Source organism: Lytechinus variegatus, chromosome 2 (assembly GCF_018143015.1).
Source record: "Lytechinus variegatus isolate NC3 chromosome 2, Lvar_3.0, whole genome shotgun sequence".
Lineage (NCBI taxonomy): Eukaryota > Metazoa > Echinodermata > Echinoidea > Temnopleuroida > Toxopneustidae > Lytechinus > Lytechinus variegatus.
Window position 1 is genome coordinate 29504614 of NC_054741.1, and position 24364 is coordinate 29528977.

Here is a 24364-nt window from a genome sequence, read left to right on the forward strand (position 1 = left end):
CGCATATCGGACGGGACTAGACGTCTGGAGTAGACCCCCCGCATAAGTAGTTCGGGTCATGCGCGCGCGCGTATAGATCGCAGCATATTATAGGCCTAGCCTAGTCTAGCAGCAAATACCGACGTGACATCGACGCCATGGCATGCTAGCGCTATTGTGACTGAGAATAGATAACCAGCGCTGGCATTGACTTTGTCTTTTATTATGTCTTCGGTCTTTCAATTTAAAGCAAGGCCCTACATGTACTATTACTACTAGGCCTATGCCCTATGCATGGATTGATCTGACTGTGTCTGATCACCTCTCCGCAGCCTGAGATTGAGTTGAGAACTGAGGCTGATCGAATCTGAAATTAATAGGGCTAGGGCCTAGGCCTAGACTAATACCGGTATGAGAACGGTACCGGAGGTACGGTACGGCAAGACAATCGACATGCATGATTCATGGCATGGTCAACGTTACTCACTCGACGTTAGACAGTTGAGTTGCTAAACCGAGGCGAGAGATCGAGTATGAGCTTCGCCTTCGACATCGTCTTCATATCATTTGTTACTGCCATCCTGTTTAGGAATGCCAGACCAGCAGGTGAGACCATGATTCTGTAAGTGTAGGCCCCCTAACAAAATTAGGAATCTAGGCCTAGCCTAGATCTATTTCTACTTCTAGGCCTAGCCCTAGGCTAACCCAGGCCAAGCAAGGAGCTCCCTGGGTTACCCACCTCGGGCGAAGTTTGTGCAGGCTCCAATTCACAAGGGCCTAGGCCTACCGCTACACTACGCTCCACCTACCCGAATTTCGAGACTGTGTAGGTAGATCTAGGCCTAGCCTAGGTGGAGCGTAGTGCGGTACGGTACCGGTAGTGAAGTGGAGTGGAGCCTGCACGAACTTCGCACTTACCATGGTTACTTGCCCCGGGGACCCCGACACGTCTTCAGACAGTACGTGTTGGCTGAAATGAAAAGTTCTGTCGCGATACCTCACAGATGCCAAGTTCAAAGACCAGCTATGCGTGAGATTTTCTGTGAATCTGAGTGAGATCACAGACATTGTGTACCGGTACAATGTATTTGGGGATCGATAGGCTGTGATTGCGTGAGACAGAGATTTGAAGGGATGAACAAGAGTCCAAAATGTTTGAGTCTCACGCATAATGCGTGAGACTTGGTAGCTCTGATACCTCTCCTTTCAAAATTAAAAACAAAATGGCCAGTTGAGACCGAGGCTATACTTAGGCCTAGCCCTAGGCTAGAGATTCTATATTTTGTTTTTTTTTGAGGTACCAGTCTGTGCCTCGTTGTCAGGATTTGCGTGTCACGATAGACCTTCAATCCATTACAGCGGCAGCCCGAACACTGTGTACTGTCTGAAGATGTGTCAAGGTCCCCGGAGCAAGTCTAGATTCTAAATCTAACTTAGATCTGTTAATGTTAGAACTACCTCAGTCGGGCGAGGGTTCGTATAGTCTACCTTAGGTTTAGGTAGATCTAGATCTATAGCCTTAGCCCAGGGCTAGGCCTGGGCTTTATTATAGCCTAGCCCTAGCCTAGGTTCCACTACATCACTAGATTCTAACGTTACCGCTACCCTATATGCTCCACCTAGAGCTGAGGGTAGCGGTAATGTAGTGGAGCCTAGATCTATACGAACCCTCACCTAAGGCTAAGCCAAGCCAGGCACGTTAGAACCGGCTATGACTAAATTTTTAGTACTCTAAGTCTCTAGACCTAGTGACTAGTCTAGATCTAACTTAGACTCTAAACTAGGCATTAGTACTAGGTACCGGTAGACTCTAGGTCTAAGTAGACTATCTAGATCTAACAACTGTTAGACCTAGATCTAACTTTTTAGTTGGATCTGGCCTAAGTCTAACTTTATTTTATAGATCTTAGCCCAGTCTAGATCTATACTTATAGTGTCTAGGCCTAGAATGGATCCGTGACAGCCTGCGAGATCGAAGGCCTGCGAGACTGAGGGCCCGCTAGACCTAATTAAGGCCCACGATACTGACTTTTTTCCCCATCATCGGGTGCCATTTTGTTTAAGATTACAAAAAGTGCTTACTGCTTAGATTTAGAATGTCCTATTTCAGGTTAAAATCAACAAAAGAACTTGGCTTTCAGTTTGTGCTCATTTACTTCATTGGTCCAATAGCAAAAATTTTGTCCCATAATGGTCCCTTTTCTGGTCAATTTATCAAAAATTTAGAGTGAAAAACGCAGTTTGATAATGATTCTAAAAATTGCCGAGAATGTTTGATTTCAGGTTTGAATTTCCAAAAATTTGAGCTCACACCTCATGCTTGCACAATTTATGGGATTTATGACATGTATGAATAAAGGAAAGATGTACTTTAAAAACTTCAGTTTTTAGCTAGGATTACCCCCTAAAAAACCCTGACAATTAAAATTCAGCTTTTAGCAGCCAATTGCGGGAAATGTGAGTCAAAATATCTTTAGGCCCCCCATTGGCAAAAGCTGGATCCACCCCATAGGCGGATCCAGCTTTTGGCGAAAGGGGGGGGGGGGGTGCACTGCCGAGCGGCGCACATTTTTTCACTTCACCGGCCCCATAAAAGAAAATGTTGAAAAAAGGGGGTCAGTAAAGTCTGACCCTATCAAAACTCGCACACACACACATGCATATATATATATATATATTTATCTATATGACTCATGAGATAGAGACAAATATCTCACCGACAAATTATCGCGAGCGTGAAGCTCGAGCTGAAATTTTTATAGTACACTAGCTGACATGAAAACAGGAAAAGGTGCCTGTTTAGGACTGTTTGTAGAAACTCATGAGGATACATATCTCACTACACAGATAATGCGAGTGCCGAGGGTGAACTGAAATTTTTAATATTCTGACCAGAAAGCTTGATATTCTAAGCTTTTTTGATACCAATGATTAAGATGTGTATCTAAAAAAAAAAAACAATAGATGCGAGCACGAAGCGCGAGCTTAAAATTTTGATATTTCGAGCTGAAAAAATGACAGTTTAATGGACGATTTTAATAAAGAACAAGATTATATCCAACAAAAGATGATTGCAAATCAAAGCGGGAGTTCTTTTGAGGTTCGGAACTGAAAACGGGACATTCTATTCACCTATTTAATCATGAAAAGTATGGGGTTTTCTACAGAAATGATGTAAGCGCGAGCTGAAATTTTTCATATACCAATCTGAAAAGCGGACATGCAATTTGAGCACGATTTTAAATAAAGAACGAGTTGTGTAGTTCAATCTCGTTTGCTGATTTCTGTGTAACATTATTGCATTTTTGCACATGCGTAATTATTTGGGGAGGGTAAAACGATATGTTTGCCCCCCCCCCCAATATTTTCATTGGTGGGGTGATCCCCCTGCCCCCCCCCAGGATCGACGCCTCTGCATATACAATGATGCTACATCATGAATCATTTGGAATGCATCACACATCCAGGTTTATAAATTATTATTCATTTTCATGTACATGATGTATAGGCACATATACAGAATTTGGTATTTATATATATTGTGATGCTAAATGATGAGTAATTTTTATCTAATTACTTTGATGAAACTGGATATAATGCTTATGACCTGAATTCAGAAATATATCCTTCAAGACAGAGCTTTGGAAATAGTTCTCCAGTTTTACAGGTATCGTTATCTTTGTTTTAAACTTCTTCAAGAGTGATCAGATGAATAATATCTCACTTAAAGGAAGATGAAAATAAATCAAATTTTGTGGCGTAAACGTTAAAACAAAGGTATTGACAAACTGTATTTATACATTAAAAATTATATTTAGTGGTTTAAGGTCTAACTTATATACGTCTGGTTGTGTAATTATACACTCCCGGTATAAGCAACGGGTTTTAGCAAAGTTTTGGACTAAAATATCGAATCATCTTTATAAAACACTATAGTAGCTGTCTTGCACTTAAGGCCAAAGAGTTGACACAATGTGAAATGTGTAAAGAAGAAAGGTGACTGACCTTTTTTTACTGAAGCATTAGAAAATAGGATCAAAATTAAAGGACTTGCTCTACACTTTTGTATGATTCTGGGATTTTTAAAATAACAAATTAAAGATTTCATGACATCTGTGGGCAACTGTCCTGCCGCAGTCCACTCTGTAAGGGCATGCGATAAGCTTTTGTTATTTGTTATGACCGTTCAACAATAAAATGTATAACCAGGTGCCGCTGATTTTTCTTGACCGGCGCCGATTTGAATTTAGGTGGCGCCGGTTAAGACAAAGGCAGCGCCGATTTGTCTTGAACGGCACCGATTTAAACAAGTAGTGCTGATTATTTTTACCGACATCACGTAAGATTCAGGCAGCGGCAATTCATAATCGACTGTAGCGGATTTAGAACCAGGAGGCGCCGATTATTCTTGGCTGGCGCCGATTTTTAACCAGGTGGTGCTGATTATTCTTGTCTGGCGCCGATTTGGATTTATGTGGCGCTGATTATTCTTGATCTGCGCCGGTTAAGAACTCGGGCAGCGCCATTTTTTCTTTACTGGCGCCGATTTATAACCAAATAGCGCTGAGTATTCTTGTCCGGCGCCGATTTAGATTAAGGTGGCGCTGATTATTCTTGATTGGCGCCAGTGAGATGCAGGTAGCGCACTGCTACCGGCGAAGTTGGGAAAAGGGTAGTTAAAAGGCAAGATAATGAAGATGATATGATTGTGCTTTGCTGGGGGATAGTCTTTCCTTTACTGTTGCTATTGTTATATCAGTGTATAATTTTTTTTAAGCAGTGCCTTTTCTTTTCTTTCCTCTATTTTTATTTTTCCAAGCGGTGCCTTTTCTTTCTTTTACTTTTCTTTTATTTTTTATTTTGAGCGGCGCCTTTGGCACCGCTCAAATATTAGGGGGGCGCGCGCACCCTGCGCCACCCCCCTGGATCCGCCGATGCACCCCTGGTGGAGTTGGTAATTTTTGTCTCTTCTTTTCACCCAAAAGCACCCCCTTTGCACATGAAAGAGTGATGCAATGTTTTGCTTGATCGCGCATATTGAAATCATGGTCAGGGTTGTTGTATCCCTATGGCATTTTTGTACAGGGATATCTATTTAAACCACTCAAACCAAAATTACAAGCATGTAGCTGTTTTGCAATATTTTCTCTGATTCTTGGTTTTGTGTAAAAGTAAAGTTACCAATGTCAAGCATTTGTTTTAAGGCTGGGGAGCAAATGTGGAAAATAGAGTATATAGTTAACTTTAATTCAAGTCTATTTTTTCTGAAATAGGTTTGCACTGTGTGATATGATGGTTTGGTTGACAGCCAACGATATCTTCATGAAGACATGAATATTAATTGAGCAAATTTTCATTTCCCTACTCGTTCTTTTGTATTTTATGTTAGACCTCTATATGAACTTACTTTTATTAAAATTTGTTCTTCCAAGAATTAAATATATGGGATTGACAATGATTTAATGCATTCATTGCTGCAACTTATTTCATTATAAAGGAGAAGGATCTTTAATACACACATGCATAAAAATATGAAATTATGATTTCATGTAAAAATAAGATAAGCAAAGGGGAAGTGGGGACATGACATCATCAGTCCACGTGATGAAAATTCATGACTACAAGCATAACTGTTTCACAAAATATTTTTTTCTAACTTTTTTTTCAGCATTTTGCTCAGTGAATTTTACTTTATTTATTTAGATACAATTATTTTCATTTCTTAGTACCCCTTTAACTCTTACTAGTTAGGTGGGCAGTGTTTTGCTCACTGATTCATTCTCAAGCATGAATCGATCTATATAGTTTTCCAACTTTTTTATGTCATTTGAAAATTTGAGTTTAATGGCTTTCCATATGAATTATAAGCCTATTCCCCATGCCGCAGTAATATATTCTTAAGTGGGCAGCCATTTAAAGGTGTAGAGGTATAACACTGTTAGATCTTTTTTTTTTCATGTTTACCATTAGGCCTTTGTAATCGCTTAATTTGCAATTTGATATAGTATAAATGTTAATCTTCTTCATGGAAAAGAAAATTAAATTACAGAGATATGAGTGGAGAATCCAGCTATTTGTATTCTGACAAGTAGCAAACCCAGCCACATTTTCTTGAATTAAAACTTGAAATGTTAAATCTTAAGATAAAACCATAATCTTGCTAGATTTTATACCTTGTATTTATTTACCTTGAAAGTAGACATAAAGTAATACATCACTTATTTCCCCCTCTGCACCCTAAAGATGATAATAGTAGATAGATATAGATCTTCAAGTAAGATTTGATGTTTAAAATGTTTGCTGATTCTCTTTGCATGTATTCTTTGTCTGTGCATTTGTGTCAGAGTATGGCTGTGAAAGAAGATGGATCTATGATTCGGCTAACGGACATTGCTACTTCTATCATTTAGAATTCCTAACTTGGGTCCAAGCCAGGGATTCGTGCATAAGTCTAGGTGCTAATTTGACTAGCATACACAGTTCAGAGGAAGATGGATTCATAATGGGTAAGGTTTGGCTCAGAATTGAAAAACCTCAGTTCACACTTCACAGTGGCCTGCCCCAAAGGTGCTCTAAAGCATGTTATTGTCTTAATGTCTTTTCTTAAATATTATCAACAACATGATTTTGATCAGTTCCAAAACTCAGCCAAAAAACTTTTGCATCAAAATGGTAATTAATGTATCTTTGGTCTAAGAAATATTTTACAGAATTATTGCTAACTTTATGAAAGCTGAAAAGATTGCACTTAAGATGAGATGGCTATCACAAAAAAGTCAAGATGTTGTCTGTGATCTTGTCAAATTATATCAGGGAAAGAAAACAAGGTCTTGGATCTTAGTAGAATGGACAAGGAGTCAAGATCATTGATCTTGTCAGCTTATATTATTGAAGTATTTTGAAAAATCAAGGTTCTATCTCCAATTATCTTCAAAGAAGATTTATTAGTAGATATGTTGACATTAAAAGAAAATGTAGCTTTTGAGACTTTATCATTCATTATTTTGTTGTGCTTTCTATTTATATTAATTTTCCTATCCTTGCTAAGACAGAAATTATAGTCTATTCCAATATTCTCATTTTGTTCAGTTTACCTACCTTTTTTTTCTTTCAGGACTACTTGTCTGTATATTATGTTGTCACTGGTATTTTTCTAGTTACTTTAAACCAATTGGTCTTTTTAGTTCTCTTATAGTTTAATGAATGTAGACAGTAGAGTTATGAAACAGGAGCTTCTTTCATCCAAGTGATATGTATGACCATAAATGTGTATATTAAAGGAACTTGGTTTGGATCAAAACACTTCTTTTAATTCAGTCATTGCTGCTTTGAGAAAAATTTATCTTTATCATTATAAAGAAGAATCATTCTTTCTGTAATAATGTGTTTGCATTTATCCGAAACATTGGTTATGTGTAGGTGAATCTATCGATATAAAACATGCTATAAAATGATTATTTCTCTTGGCAAAACTTGTTATTTTACACTTTAAATCATTTTGTTTGAGCCCAAATGATGTTAACGTCATGAGCAGAGGATCTATGCTTTTTAAAAGAAGATGTGGTTTAATGGGGTCAAGAACACCTTTTCATCAGCTTGAAAAGAATGTTGCACTCTGATTGGTCAAGGACACTACACACCCACCCAAATTCTGATTTGAGGCATCTATTGGGGCCTGATATTACTTGTCTTTAGGATTTCGTTAAATTCTTTGAGAAAGTAAGTCTCACAATTCCCAAGAATTTGTTGGGAGGACGATTCAGTCACAAAAGCTACATTTTGACGAATCTTGCTGATCTGCTCATTAGCATAGAGGACTGCAATCTGACTAAAGACACCTTTTTATTCTTGCATTCATGAGTCAATATCAGAGTCGATAATTTATTTTGTTAATAAGTTGTCGTATCGACTTTAAAAAAAAAAAACCACAGCACGGCTTCTTATGCCAAAAGATGTGTTGTGTCGTGTCATGTTATGTTACCTTTTTCCAAAGCTTCCTCCCCCTTCTTTGTCATGGGTTTTTGTAAACTGCTCCATGTTCATTTTTTTTTACCACACAAAAATGATCATCATTCCCAGAATCCCAGTCAGTGATGTGGCTATCTTGCTGCATCTGAGTGGGACACCCTATATTTGAACTTTATTTATTACTTCACATGTAACGTGAACAAACCTGGGGGCTGTTTTATTGAGCTGTTCATAAGTTAATATTGACTTTAAGAATGACTGGTGAACCTTTCTTACACGTCAAACAATCACCAATGGTGTATACCATTTACCATAAAGGATCACCAGTCGATCTTAAAGTCACTCCTAACCTACGAACAGCTTTATAAAACACCCACCAAGTACATGTATGATATTGATTTTATGATCTTTTTCAGGATTTATCAACAACTATGTGTGGATTGGGGCAACCGACATGGAGAATGAAGGAGTATTGAAATTTACTGATGGAACTCCTGTGGATTTTGAATTTTTTGGCAATACAAGTAAATATTGTAGAAACAGTTTCTGTCTAGATTTGGCAGTCATTAGGTTGAAGGTCACATCTAGACCATTATCAAACATAAATGATAACTAATAACCATTTAAGGGATAAACTTCATAGAGTGATGATGAATTTGATGATCTTCTGCAAGTTCATTGAATCATTATTAAAAGTTTGATGGGTAGTATGTTTGGTCTGGCATTGACAGAATTGTAAGTGAGAACTAGAAAACTGAAGAACTATTGGAGGGATCTACCTCAATCTTCATTCCTGTACATGCATATTAGAGTGATGATGATCGTAATATCAGATTTTATGGTTACAAATTCATTAATTCATTAAAAAAATAGAAGTTGGGTGGGTAGTATATGTTTTTTGTTCTGGCAATGATGGAGGGTATCACATGAAATTCTGTCAAAAATGTAATGATATAATTCAATAATATATTGAAAAGATTTTAACTTGAGTATTTAAAGAAGTAGTTTCTAAATATCTGTGTTTTGATGATGGTCCCTTTTTTCTATTGGCAGCTGGACACGGATGGCTACATGCAAAACGCGATTGCGTTGCTAAAAGACACACAAATAGCTACTGGTACTATTACTTTTGTACTCGCACACATTTTTTTCGAAGTGTCTGCAAAAAACGTCATCAACTTATTACCACTACTTTTCCTGCCACCACTACTATTCCTGCCACCACTCTTATTCCTGCCACCACTACTATTCCTACCACCACTACTATGCCTGCCACCTCTACTATGCCTGCCACCACTACTATTCCTGCCACCACTACTATGCCTGCCACCACTACTATTCCTGCTACCACTACTATTCCTGCTACCACTACTATGCCTGCCACCACTACTATGCCTGCCACCACTACTATTCCTGCCACCTCTACTTTGCCTGCCACCACTACTATGCCTGCCACCTCTACTATGCCTGCCACCACTACTATTCCTGCCACCACTACTATGCCTGCCACCACTACTATTCCTGCCACCACTACTTTGCCTGCCACCACTACTATTCCAGTAACCACTGCTATTCCTGCCACCACAATAGAAGGGATGAGTATTACAGCTGTTATTCCTGATCTTACTTCTTTTGCTATGGGTAGAACAAGCAGCTTCAGTGATATAATACAAATCGAATTTCTGCTTTTTCCAAGTGTCGGTGAGAACTTTGACATTCTTAACTTACAAAGAAGTTTGCCTGATAATTGTTAATACAGTGTATCCCATGAAACACAAAATTCAGAATTATTATAGCTTACATCACAATTACAGTTATGTTTCAAACCACTTGATGATTTTAAAGCTGAGATCTTCATTTGTTTTTTGATGAAAATTTATAGTTCTAAACTCATGTTTCTTGCAGAAAAAGATGAGTCAAGGGAAAAAACTTATGAATAGGTACTGAAAAGTAATTTTATTAGCAATATTTAGATTAGAAAAATAAATCTAAATGCATTTCTGGAAAATTCAATTTTTGTCTTGCCTGCATAGCAGAGCAAGATGATAGGCGCCACTTTTCGGATGGCAACGCCATAGTCAACATTGATATCTTAACCAATGATAATTTTTTTTAATGTCATAACTTAGAAAGTAAAGGGACCTAGTTAATGAAACTTAAACTTAAGAGTAATCAAGTATTACCTAACATCCTGTCTGAGTTTCAGGTCAAATAGTTTAGGTCAAAGGTCATAGGGTCAAAGAAATTAAAGACCATGTTGTTGGAATCAATATTGATATCTTAACCAGGTTAGGTTTTTTTAAATATATCAAGTATCACTGAACATCCTATGTAAGTTTCAGGTCACATGACCAAAGTCAAAGGTCATTTTAATAGGGTCAACAAAATCTTGATATGTTTGGGGGTATTTGTTGAATTACCATCATAACTTTGAAAGTTTGCAGACCTAGTTCATGAAACATGGAAATAAGGGTAATCAACTGTCACTGATAATTTTGCACATGTCTTAGTTCACATGATCAAGGTCAAAGGTCATTTAGGGTCATTGAACATAGTATTTTATCATCATATGATTTTTTGTGACTAACTATTCAAAGTCAGCACTGCTGTTATATTGAATCATGGAATGCAGGTGAGACTGCCAGATGCATTCCACTTGTTCTTTAATGCGACACCTCAGTGTTGAAAAGTGAACAAGAAGTAAAGATATTCAGTTTGTTTATTGTAATACTTGTATTTCCATAGTTTGATAAAACAAGTAAAGTTGACTTAAAGGGGAAGTTCTCCATGATAATTTAATAAGTGCAGATAAATAAAATATTGGTGACGATTTGATAAAAATCTGTGAAAGAATAAGAGATTTATTTTTAACGTTTTAATTCTTGATGTAACAGACGAGCAGCTCATCCATATGTCATGTGATGTAAATTTCCCCAAAATGCCATTTTCTAAAAAAAAATTGAATTGTGATTATATTTTTGCAGTGAATTTCATCAGACTTTATCATTCCATAGCCCCTTCTGTAAGAAAAATATTTGTAGTCTTCCATTATAAAATTTATTTAACTTATATAACATGCGTATATGACATCACAAATTTCAAACTTTAAAAATCATAACTCTGCTATTTCATGGATTTTCATAAAACCTTGACTAATACTTTATCTAATTTAATCTGTTGCTGACAAGAGTAGAAATGCAAGTAAACAAACTGTGCTTTGATTCTTTTGTCATTTTCCTTGACTAGGATGTCATTTAAAATGGCAAAAATAAGCTTGATGGAAAACATGATTTTGCTCTTTGAAATGAATATTTCTTCAAATTCTACTTAGTCACTCATTTTTAGAGATGTATATTTTGTATACTGCATACTCCAGCAATGGGAGGATCTAAGCTATGCAAAAATGTGCTATTTGTTAATTATAAATGTGATTCAATTATGAAAAAAGTTGTAAATCTCCGTTTAATGGGGACGTTAGTGATATTAAATTTGGAAAAACAGAAGGAATTACAATGATAAAATAATGTACTGTAAATCTGATTGTGGTCACAATTAAGAAACTGTTAATTTTTTACCCCTTTTCCGTGATGTCCATCATTGTCTTGTGTTAAAATCTTACTTCTAAGCCAGTTAACTATATTTTCAATGAATAACTTTCATACTGCCATATATTGAACAGGAAACAGTATTTGTCAATTCCTCATGTGCTTTCAACAGTTACATACTAAGCATGACTTATTCTTGGCAAGGCACTCCATTTAACTTACTTTATCAGCAAAATTTATTTGAGTTCATCTCAGATAGTATCCTATCTTCTATTCATATTATTTTGACTGACATTGAACTTTATGATGTTGTGACGATGTATTGTCACTTTGATTGCATTTTTTTTTTGTATTTTGTGAACAGGAAAAAAAAATCTCAGTCTCAACTCTACATGTATCTCCCTTTGTTGATCTTTCCATATCTGCAGAGTCAAGCATTGATCACATGTTTCAGGTCAACGACACCATCCTTGTTATTGCATCTATTTTTGGCTCCTTTCAACCGATTTCATCTCAGATCATTTGGTCCATCACAGACCTTCTGTCAGGTGTCTCTTTTGAGTATACCGTCTATTCTGAAGATGCAGTGCTTCTCTCTCTAACCATACCTTCAGTTTTCACCATTGATGCAACTGCCATTGGAAAGACTTACAACCTTACAACCACGGCAAATGCAACGGTACTTCCCACCACCCATATACTCTGTCCAACTCATGTCTTTACAAATCAAGTAATGTGGTGCGCCCTTCTGACAGACAGCATCGTCGAGCATTCAAGTTATACCTTCTGCTTTGAGCACTCTGCCGACTCCTGCTTGACTACCAACCCAAGATCGTGGTCTCTGAGTGACGTCCCCAGTGCCTTGACAGAAAGTGTGTCTAGCATGGATGGATATTTTGCTAGTTTTCTCAGTCACAGATATTCCTCGCTCGGCACTTATGAAGTTTCTTCTTGGGTATTCCATACTTTGGCTGCAAAGGTTTGTATACAATATTGCAGACTTCGATGTTTCACCAAAAAGAGAATTTTGATTTTTAGAGACCATAGCTTTTCAGGCCATCAAAACAAAGGATTTTACTGAAACTATCCAAGCTGTTAATATAGTCAATGCTGACACCTTTCATGAACTGCCCTTTGGTGACAGTCCTATAAGAATTTGTTCTACAATGATTAAAATACATATAGATGACTAATCAGTGAAATAAAAGAATTTCTACCAAGATTGTGGAATGTGAAGTGGTATATGACATCTTGGGGTCATAGATTTGTAACTGATGAATCACAACATGAAAATCTTACGTTTTCTTTTCCAAATTGTTCTGTTCATCTAATGTCCATGTTTCCTGAACAGTTGTTTCTAGTGTAATTGTCTTTCTTGTCTGCCTTAAGACCATATGTTAGGAAAACCCTTAGATTCAAAATATCTTCAATGCTTATAAATCTGATTATAATTTTATCTGTGCAGGTGAATGTGACAGTCAAGCAATCATGTATCAGCAGTCTGACCGTGGAGGCCAAAGAGATGTGTAATAGTCTGTATCCTGGTGTACACTTCAAGGCTTTCAATATTCATGTCATGGCCCATATGGAGATTGATGAACGGTGCATTGAACCCATGAGCACTCATTTGAAGTGGTGGATAGTCACATCAGATGTTGACGGTGCCATAGTTACTGTTTTTGAAAGGATCACACATGTAAGTACATATCAATGTCGGGCGCCAAACAAACTTTGGAGGTGTGTCTAGAATCAAGGTCGGTTGGTCTGGCAGTCTGTCCATTGGTATGTTGCAAATCTTGGGGATTTTGAAAGACAATTTTTCTTAAGTCTTGGGAATTGCATTGCTATACCAGTATTGTCATATTATTGAAAAATATGTTAGAGAAAAATCTTGAGGAGAAAACTACTTGCTCAATTTTTGCTCAATGGTGACTTGACACACATTGGTTTTGGAGTGAAAACATGCAAGATACATTTTCAAATGTGTAGGGTACTCCTTTGGCACGATAATGATATCTTGTAATAAATTGAGGTGGAAAAATGTTGCAAAGCAAAATGCTCTCAGTTTTTGCACAATGTTCATGAGACTTCACACACATTCATTTTGTAGAAGAAAAAAAACATAAAAGATGAATTTTATATGTGTAAGGAACTGAATTGTCATGTTAATGACACATTGTGGCAATGGATCAGGAAAAATGTTGTGGAGCAAAGTACTTCCTCAACTTTTGTCCAATGCTCATGTACACATTGTTTTTCAATGGAAAGTTAAAGACACACTGTTTAGTCATCAGAAACTGTTTTACCACATCATGGTAGGGCAGGTATATAAAACACCAGTTTTAGTAGAATTATGTGTATTGTTTTTGTACATCCATGTATGGTTCTCTTGTCTTTAAATTTTGGTTTTTCTCCCAGTTTTCACACAATACCCACTTGATTTATCAATGTTTTTGTATAGGAGCCATTTTTTTCCTGATTTTGTCCTTCCGAATTACTTTTGGCATGAACCAAAGGGTAATCTACAGGGGGCTATTTTGCTTACAGGGATTATTTTTAACATTTCGGGGAGAAAATAGTCATCAATTCTTCAAAGCCATGGACAGTTAATATGTGCCTTGAAATTCACTACATCAAGCCAATGAGGTAAGTTTGCAGTCAATCTGTTCTGTATTTTAACATATTTACAACCCTTTTAAATGATTTGAGAAATACTCTATACTCACTCATCAGACACATCAAGTGACGATTCCAGGGGGAATTCTGCCTTATGGTACTCATAGTTTAAATCTGAAAGCTGAAACACGTAAAAAGGCATCAGAGGAAATCATTGTTGAAGAACATATCGCCACTCGATTGGAAATCCAGCCATCCTCGTTAGTAGCAGTTATCAATGGTGGAGCCTCAAGGTCACATGGTATTTCTCTTTTCTTTTGTATTCTTGTGAATGGAATAAATGAAAAATTTCAAAGACCATTTCAAATTTCATCAAACATCGTACACCAACATGTGCTTTTGCTGTATTGTCTTCTCGATCTATGTAGCAAACAAAGGGGTTCAATTTTAATGCAAACTCAATAGCGTGTGTGCACTTGAGAAAGGGAGCCTGGCTTGAATGCTCCCCAGGGAGTGGAGATGGTGCAATACATCTATGCATGAAGCAGTGATTGTGTCCAATAGTGATGTAGATGCACTCTGTAAATTGCCTTTTAAAAGCCAATAATTGATTCACATCAAATGTTTATTATTTTTTATTTGAACTTAATAGGTGTATCGTCCAGTTTGGTAGTGAATGGATCAACTTCATATGACCCTGATGTGACTGATGGGTCATCCAGTGATCTGACCTTTGTGTGGTATTGTTTAATGGTTGATGGTGAAACCATGTACGTGTCTATGGATGAAGCAATGCAACATATAGGTAGTAGTAATTCATCACTTTATTAACATTCAAATCGTTCAAACAAAGGAATAAAATGTATACAAACAGAAGAAAGGAGCGCCCAGGACATATCTGAGTAACAAGCAGGGCATACATAAATAACATAGATTATATTAACATAATTGCATGTATGTTAATACATAATACATACATAATAGTATGTTAGTTGTTATTTACCTAGTACTTATTTTGGTATTTTTGTTTGTTTGCGCTGAATAAGTAATACCACACACACAGTTTGGTAAGCACAACGTGCGTGTGACTGGTATTAGTTTATCAATTTGTAGCCAAACTTAATATAAAAAGTGCACCCATATCCACTTGTCTTAGGAAGAGCTTAATATAAGTTCATATTCAATTAAGCATTCTCATTGTCTATAAAATAAGTAAATTTGATAACAAAATGAAAATAAAAACGGGCCTTCCCAACCCCAAATCTGCCCCTCCCCCCCAAAAAAAATTATCATTTTACTAAACAACATATTTGAATGTGATGTTCAATGAAAAGCAGTATGTTTAGAGAATAAATGAATACAAATCCACAGCAAAAACAAAATTTGCAATTAAAATTTGACTAATTGTACCTGAAATTCTATCTCATAACTGGTGGTGTGTTTTTTTTAATCATTTTCTTTTGCTTCCCATAGATGATGCATGTTTTGAAGGTGAAATACTAATGCACTCAACCTCATCAACATTGGTTGTAATGGCCAACAAGCTTAATGCTGATGTGACAATGGATTTCTGGCTCAATGTTTTGAAAGAGGGAAGAGTATCTGGGCTAACAAAACAAAGAATCCATTTGAAGTCGGGGCGATTACCAGACGTACAAATCAGGTAGTCTACTGAAGATGTTAAATTACGTACTGGGCAAAACTCTTTGTGAAGTCAATAAAATTCAGTTCTAATAATTCAATTTTAATTAAACACAGGATAGTGAGAAGTAATATGGGAGGTCCCATCTAAAGATTCCATCATGGTCCTCAAATTGGCAATTTTTTTCTATTTGATAGTCGATATGAATTGCGTGTTCACAAATGTAGCACAATGTGGAATAATTTATTATGTCATAACTAATTAAAGCTATTAAGGTGATATTTTTCAATGAACCTTGTTGAGTCATGTTTGAAAAAAAATTGCACTGATCACAAACTCTTGTAAAGATATGGAATTACCATGTAATTCATAAGTCATTAAAACATTAGAAAGACCAAACTTTTGGGGCTTATTTCTTTGGAAAGCTACCCTGGATGACGTTCATTATTCCCAAGATTTGAATACTCTGAAGGATTGTTAGTCCGTAAAGGATATAAGGTTCATTAGTCTGAGAACAAAATAAGGTTTCTGATTCTGAAGGTTCATTAGTCCAAAAATGAAATTTGGTTTGTAATTCCGAAGGTTGTTAATCCAAAAACGAAGTAAGGTTCGTTAGTCTGAAATGAAAAAAGGGTTCGTTAGTACGAAAATGAAATAAGGTTTGCTTTTCCGAAAATGAAATAAACTTTTTTTAATAACAAAAACAGTGTTGTATTTAAAAAATGATAGGATGTTGGGCAATAATTTTCTCAGTGGAGGATAGTACTATTTTGTGGCCAATGCATGTATTGCATCAAGATGGATAAATTAATTTTGATTTTATCTGAGCAATTGCTGGCTGCTTGGGCGAATCAATTAAGAATGTTGGGGACTGTGTGTTGGTCACCCAAGAAATAATCTTCATATAAGGGAGATTTTTTTCCTGCTATTAATAATGAAAGTAAGGAATATTATTTCTTTTACTATATAAACTCCCAAAATAATTGATTTATCATGATAACAGTGTGAGAAATTAAGTTTTGGTTGTCTTTCACTAATAAACATTTTTTAATGAATAGATGTACTTATTAACTTTTTTTGTCTTTGCCTAGTCCATATATCAGCTGTGAACATCATCTAAAAAGACAAAATGATTCAGTTTGAATGGTTCTAATTTAAGTCATGTATTAAATATTCTTAATATATGAATAAAATGAATTTTGATATCAATTCGTTGCATGCAGCACGAACCGTCCTCTCTGCGCACTTTGATGCGAAAGTTAGTTTTGCAGAAAACGCATGAAAGAAAAACTTTTTTAAAACCTCCAATAAGTGCACCTACAAGGAGAGCAAATTGTTCACCGGTGTATTCGTTTAAAAGTTCAGGTTCCAAATTAAGTTTCATCCCGTATCTTTACATTTTCTTGAAGTGAATTATTTACGCCACAGTGGGCATCGTAACACAGGACGGTTCGTGGTGAAATCGCGAGGCGCGATAGCGCACTGTATCTGCGCAGAGAGGACGGTTCGTGGTGCGTGCGACGAATTCTCTAAATGAAGTGCTTAGCTTGTGTCATAGGTCAAAGTAGCTCCCACACTAATGACACTACATGCGAGAATGAAACAACATTAAAATTACAGACTGAATGAAGAAGAATGGTGTCATATTAGACGTAACCGTTTCTTGTCCTCATTTACAGATGCATCAGTAATTGCAACACGTACTTATCAACAGTCGAGCGTCTTGTCCTGCATGCCTCATGCAGCAACTGTAACAGTGAAGACGTGTCTTTCCAATGGAGTGTTGAATCAGATGGCAGCACAGTTTTCAGTGACTTATCTACCAATACTACAACAGGTCTTGACCAACCCTACCTGGTCATCAAACCTCATACCTTTGATTCCTTTTCTGAAAGCACTGGCATTGCTTTACGAGTTACAGGTAAGTTACAGGTAGTCACCTGTGCAATTGACTACTACCCTTGACATATCTAGAGTGAGACTTTATCTTGTACTCACCCAGGAGTCACCTTACATGAAATTTTACAGGAATGGTCACCTAGGATTCATGCTGGTGACCTTGTGTATTAATATTCAACCATGAATCGGCCAAGATGCCCTTTTAGAGTAATATTCACCCAAAAGGCATCCAGTTAACCTGTTACAGTATTGGTCCCCAAAAAAATGCTTAGTTGACCTGTTAAAGTAATGGTCACCAATGAAATGCTTAGTTGACCTGTTACAGTAATGGTTCCAATGAAATGCTTAGTTGACCTGTTACAGTAATGGTCACCCAGGAAATGCTTAGTTTACCTTTTTCAGCAATGGGCATCAAGGAAGCCTGTAACAGTATTGGTCACCCAGGAAACGCTTGGCTGACCTTTTACCACAGTGGTCACTCAGGAGTCAACTGGATGACCGTTTCTCACAGAAGGCAATTTGAAATGTAAATACTTTGATGATCCAATCACAATGCAGCATTTTATGTTTGATTCATTCTAAACATTATTTTAAATAACGGTATGAATCTCACAAGAGGTTTTTCTATATGCAGTATATTGTTTAATCAGAAATTATTATTTTCAATTTTCAGGCTTTCAGTCTACCTTTGATTCTGAAGGCTACGCTGAGTTCATTGTCAACTTGAATGCTCCACCTGCACTAGGCTGTTTTGTTGTGACACCCAGAGAAGGACATGCCCTCCAAACTGATTTCACTGTGATATCGTTTGGTTTCATCAGTGTGGATAAACCCTTGACATATCGAATTGTTTCATTCAACCGTGTGGATTTTGCGAATGGAGAATTTGTGGGCAGAGGAGAAGGTAAATGACCACATTTCCTTCATTTTTTAATTCAAAATTGATGTATTCACTTTGCTCAATGCTATTGTTTGAAAGAATTCTAAATCAGTGACTTTGTAATTTGGTAATGTGATTATTTCTCTAATGCATTGTGTGTTTTGTCTCACCTGCATAGTAGAGTGAGACTTATAGGCGCCGCTTTTCCGACGGCAGCGGCGGCATCAACATCAAATCTTAACCCAAGGTTAAGTTTTTTAAATGTCATCATAACTTAAAAAATATATGGACCTAGTTCATGAAACTTGGACATAAGGTTAATCAAGTATCACTAAACATCCTGCATGAGTTTTATGTCACATGACCAAGTTCAAAGGTCATTTAGGGTCAATGAACTTTGGCCAAATTGGGGGTATCTGTTGAATTCCCATCATAACTTTGAAAGTTTATGGATCTGATTCATGAAACTTGAACATAATAGTAATCAAGGATCACTGAACATTTTGTGCAAGTTTCAGGTCTCATGATTAAGGTCAAAGGTCATTTAGGGTCAATGAACTTTGGCCGAATGGGGGTATCTGTTGAATTACCATCATAACTTTGAAAGTTTATTGGTCTAGTTCGTTGAACTTGGACATTGGAGTAATCAAGTATCACTGAACATCCTGCATGAGTTTTATGTCACATGACCAAGGTCAAAGGTCATTTAGGGTCAATGAACTTTGGCCAAATTAGGTATATCTGTTAAATTACCATCATAACTTTTAAAGTTTATGGATCTGATTCATGAAAATTGGACATAAGAGTAATCAAGTATCACTGAACATCCTGTTCGAGTTTCAGGTCACATGATCAAGGTCATGTAAGGTCAATAAACTTTGGCCATGTTGGGGTTTTTTGTTGAATAACCATCGTATCTCTGTAAGTTTATTGGTCTAGTTCATAAAAATTGGACATAAGAGTAACCATGTATCACTGAACATCTTGTGCGAGTTAGAGTAGTTTTCAAAGTCAGCACTGCTGCTATATTAAACCGTGTGCTGCAGGTGAGACAGCCAGAGGCATTCCACTCGTTCATTATTCATATCTGTTTTTTCCTGCCCGCATAGCAGAGCGAGACTAAAGGCACTGCTTTTTTCTCGATGTTGGCGATGGCGACAGCAGCGGCATCCACATTGAAATTTTAACCTAAGGTTAAGTTTTTGAAATGTCATCATAACTTACAAAGTGTATATGGTCCTAGGTAGTTCATGAAACTTGGACATAAGTTTAATCAAGTAATACTGATCATCCTGCCCGAGTCCCAAGTCACATGACTAAGGTCAAAGGTCATTTAGGGTCAATGAATATTGGCCAAGTTGGGGGTATCTTTTGAATTGTCATCATAACTTTGAAATTTTATGGATCTAGCTCATGAAACTTGGACATAACAGTAATCAAGTATCAGTGAACATCTTACGTGAGTTTTTTAGTCACATGACCAAGGTCAAAGGTCATTTAAGGTCAATGAACTTTCGCCATTTTGGCGTTATTTGTTGAATTGCCATCATAACTTTGAAAGTTTTTGGATCTAGTTCATGAAACTTGGACCTAAGAGTATTTAAGTTTCACTGATTGCCTATCGTATGTATGGTGTTTTTTTTTTTTTGATGAATTATTCAATAGTCATTTTCACTGCGGCTATATTGAATTGCGTAATGCAGGTGAGACTGCCAGAGGTGCTCCACTTGTTATGATTATCCACTCATCACACTTTTGAGAGAGGGGGTGTATGACTCCTTTTACATTCGCAAAACAAAATATCAAATGAATTTTAAAGAAAATAAGTAAGAAAATCAATATTCATCTGCACAATTTGTATATATAGTAGTATAAGGAAGTTATCTAGGATACCCTATTATCCAAAATAAACCTTGTTGTGGTATATCTGTCTAACATATCTGAGAGCATGGGAAAATGTATAATGGAATGTGTCTATGGATGCAGGTAATCATGAACTGAATTCCATTTTCTGTTCACCTTTTTTTCTGAGGATGTTACACAGTTAGAATATCAGATACCGCTCAATCTTTATTGTTAATTGCAGTAAGAAAATGTAATTTAATATTTGGTATATATCAAGACATTTTAAATATAATAATATTTGGTGATTTTTTTTTCTGATACTTGCATAATATATGAATTACTCTACAGGTTTTCTTCTGTATGAAGGGAGCAAGGGGCTCATAGATGATATATATCTTCCAGTTGGAGATAGTTCTTATGATTACACTGTACTGCTACAAATCATTGCTCAAGATTGCTACGGGGCTAGTACAACAATATTTGTTACCGCAAATGTGAGTGTATGTTACTCTGTCTTTGAAAATTCCATTTATATACATGGCCAGAGCGTATACTGTTCAGTTCCATCACCTATTTTTATTTTGTAAAAATATCTTTATAGAATATATGAATGAGTGACGGAAGTGGGAAGTGATTAACACATAAGGGGGTAACCTTGGGTTGGTATTTTTTGAATGGATGAGGTGGGAGTGGGGCAATAAGTGTTTTTATGCTATTGCCCAATCCCCATTCGTCAATCCTGGATCCACCCCTGCTTTCACTCTACAAAGTCATAAAGCAAGTTGAGAAAGCTTCTTTTTTTTTTTACTCACCAATTTGTCTTTGAAATTCCAGGTTTATCCTCCGACCACACTTTCCCAACCTCCAACTGAACAGGAATACCTGGAGATGAGGTTGTCTGTTGAATCCAGTGTGAACGCATTATTAGCCGTAGGAGACATTGGACGAGCTGCACAGGTCATCCATGTTCTCGGATCAATTCTTAATGTCATTGGAGAAGAGGTTGCTACTAGTGAGGATGAAGAGGGAAGAGGGAGCAGAGCAGAGGTATGGATGCAAAAAAAATTAATCATTTCGTGCAAAAGAAATCCAAATTCCGTCCATTTGTAGTCCATTTTCTGTTGACCAGTGCTGGTCATCCGTCCAGCCCATCTCTCATCTTTCTACTTCAGAAGAATGTGTGTATATGAGGTTCAAGTGTGAACCCATTGCTATGAATAATATATGATTCTAGAACATATCACCAAACCGTAAAGGGTCTCAGCTCTTTTGACCCCCACCCCCTGTGTCCACCATTTTCAGGTTTGCTACAGATACTTCTCGCAGCCATATACTTGTGTGGTCATTCATGATCTAGTTTGAAATGATCTAGATCACTGCCAACCTCAATAGCAATGTTGACACTAACATCAATCGGTGGCTTATAGCTATATTTTGTCCACTTTGGTATCAAGTTGTGTATAATACCCCCTTATGAGTACAGCCTCCTTATTCCTTTTCACAGATTCGTTCTTCTTTCATCGACATTATTGCTGCAATGCCAATAGAATCAATGACCTCTCTGCTACAGAACTCTGCTGCTCTTGCTTGTATTACTCGAAACAATCAAGAAATTTTAACTGATGTGCAGGTAAATAGAGATGATATAATCATTTAGATAGAATGAAATAATTGAAAATGATAATGCCATCTGATTAAATTAGACTGGGTCTTACCCGGGACTAAAAAAAAATTATTTCACACATCTGTAGAATGCTAGGTTTTGGCTTCTTTATTCAACATTAATCGTGATTGAGCTAATGTTAGCAAAAATTCAATGGAATGTATTGTATACTATTCTGAAGTTTGGTTCAGTTCAAACTCTGGTCTAAATTTGGGGTTTAAGTATGGATAGCCAATCGTGGCATTAATCGTTAACAGTTAAGGTTCAATATATCAGCTCCTTTGACTCTCGCATTATACTTAATTGTCTTGGAAAGTCAAATAAGATTTTACATTTCAGAATCAGAAAAGGGCACACTAAGCATCGGGAAACATGGAATGTACACAATTTTGATATGCATTGCATCCCATAATTTAGCACAGAGTTTGACCATAGTCAAAGTTAAACCTGACATCAGAATATGGGCCATTATTTGTTTTTCACTCCAAAACAAAATAATTTTTTGACAACTTTTCGCAAGAGGATTAAAATCATTTCCACTTGAGTTGGCAATGTACATTCTATATAAAATTATGGTTTACATTTAATATGAGCCTAGAAGTTTAACGTCTCTCATTAAAGTCATGTTTGAACCTCTCTCCCAAACTAGATGGAAGCTGTAAATGTTCTTACTGAAATGACATCATTCCTGAATTCAAAATCTGGATCTTGCACCCAAGCTCAAGAAAATATTGAGTCTGCTGGTAGAATTCTGATTGAGGGGCTGTCAAACATCTTAATTTCTGCAGAGGATTACCTACAAGAAGACCATTATAAGGTAATGCCTTTGAGATGAGGCCTTAATTTCTTTTTATTGATCCTGTGACTTCGAGGGATTTGAAGATAAATCCTCTGTAGTGAACCTTTTCTATACATTCATCATAAAAATATGGAAAAACATTGTTGAATCTTCCATTAATTATCTGATCTTTGCCAAATTCTTTTTATTTGATGTTTATAGATGACATCATTGTAAATAGTTTCATACAGTCATTGCTTGGGGCATTGTTATCTACAAGCGGTTCAGTTCAAACTAACTTTATTAATCTCAAGCATTGAATTCTTTATGACACATCTCCTTTATTACAAGAAATTTAGATATTCATAATGATACATGAACATATTTTCAATTGACATTATCATTATCAATTATGAAGTAAAAATCCTGGGTGAGACATACCTTGGTCTTAAAATTTTTATCAAATGCATTCATTCCACTTTTTTTTTAGAAATGCTCAATCCGAATCTTTATCTAGTCTTTTATTTTGGCATAGTGTTCTCTTTTTTACAGTTTGTTTGTCTTAATTTACATTGTACACTTTTATACCCATATTTGTTATGTTTGTATTTTTGTTGTAGGGCTTCTAAGGACAAAAGTATGCCAACTGCTGATGGAGCCCCCCTACTAAAAAAGACTTATATAAATAAAAATAAATATTCTCACCATTTGTAGTTGGTATACATAATAAAAATGCAGACTTTGATATTGCCACAATACCAAATTATGTCGTGGCTTCAATAGTTAACATTGAATGTATTCTTGCTTTTCATAAATGTAGGCTACCGTTTCATGCCAATATTATTTTCCCTTACAGAATTTGATGGAAGTTGCCATGTCTACGACCAGTGACATCCAAGATGCTATAGTTGCAGGCAAGATTCCCAGTGAAGAAGCTACCATCATAACATCGCCTACACTGAGCTTAGCAGTGGGGAGTATCAGCAAGGACAAACTGGCTGAGACAACCTTCAGGGGATCAGAGACCACTGGTAGCTTTAGAATGCCTTCAAAGGACGACATTCATCACAGTATGGAACATGTCCACGACTCAGTTGTCGGAATCAAGGTAATCTTACACGAGTGTGTGTGTGTATTTGAGTTTTGTCAGACGTGTATCAATCAGATATGATTTAAAACTTCCGGGACCGACCTTTAACGTCACCATCCGAAAGACGTGACTTCAAACCTCTGCATCAGTCTGTAACTTCCCCACATAGCTTGGATTACAGGCACCTGCCACAACACCCAGTTGAAAAGAAGAAGATATTTTTGATGGTGGTGATAATGATAATTTTCTACTTTTATATAGCAGTTAATAATAATAATGATAATAATTGTGATATCTTATCAAACCCACACACCATCCAGAGACGCTCGTGGCACTAGCCAAGCAACAGTTCCTTTGGATACATGTATTCATGTACAAACAACAAATATAAACAAATTTTTAAAAAGAGATCTTAACAAATACAACCAAGTACATAATTTAAAAAAGAGATCTTAACAA

At 36.5% G+C, this 24364-nt stretch overlaps 1 protein-coding gene across 1 annotated transcript in view; it reads left to right on the forward strand.

Annotated features, from left to right (window-relative positions):
* The first annotated feature begins 512 nt into the window (after positions 1 to 512).
* Positions 513 to 24364, forward strand: part of LOC121409729 (sperm receptor for egg jelly-like) — a 38015-nt gene continuing 14163 nt past the window's right edge. Inside the window, exons 1-16 of the mRNA XM_041601637.1 lie at positions 513 to 585; positions 6324 to 6485; positions 8364 to 8471; positions 9001 to 9648; positions 11921 to 12471; positions 12958 to 13188; positions 14226 to 14409; positions 14761 to 14913; positions 15582 to 15771; positions 17430 to 17671; positions 18323 to 18553; positions 20723 to 20868; positions 21209 to 21421; positions 21879 to 22004; positions 22687 to 22854; positions 23672 to 23923. Coding sequence (XP_041457571.1) covers positions 513 to 585; positions 6324 to 6485; positions 8364 to 8471; positions 9001 to 9648; positions 11921 to 12471; positions 12958 to 13188; positions 14226 to 14409; positions 14761 to 14913; positions 15582 to 15771; positions 17430 to 17671; positions 18323 to 18553; positions 20723 to 20868; positions 21209 to 21421; positions 21879 to 22004; positions 22687 to 22854; positions 23672 to 23923 — 3678 coding nt within the window. The remainder of the gene's footprint in view (positions 586 to 6323; positions 6486 to 8363; positions 8472 to 9000; positions 9649 to 11920; positions 12472 to 12957; positions 13189 to 14225; positions 14410 to 14760; positions 14914 to 15581; positions 15772 to 17429; positions 17672 to 18322; positions 18554 to 20722; positions 20869 to 21208; positions 21422 to 21878; positions 22005 to 22686; positions 22855 to 23671; positions 23924 to 24364) is intronic.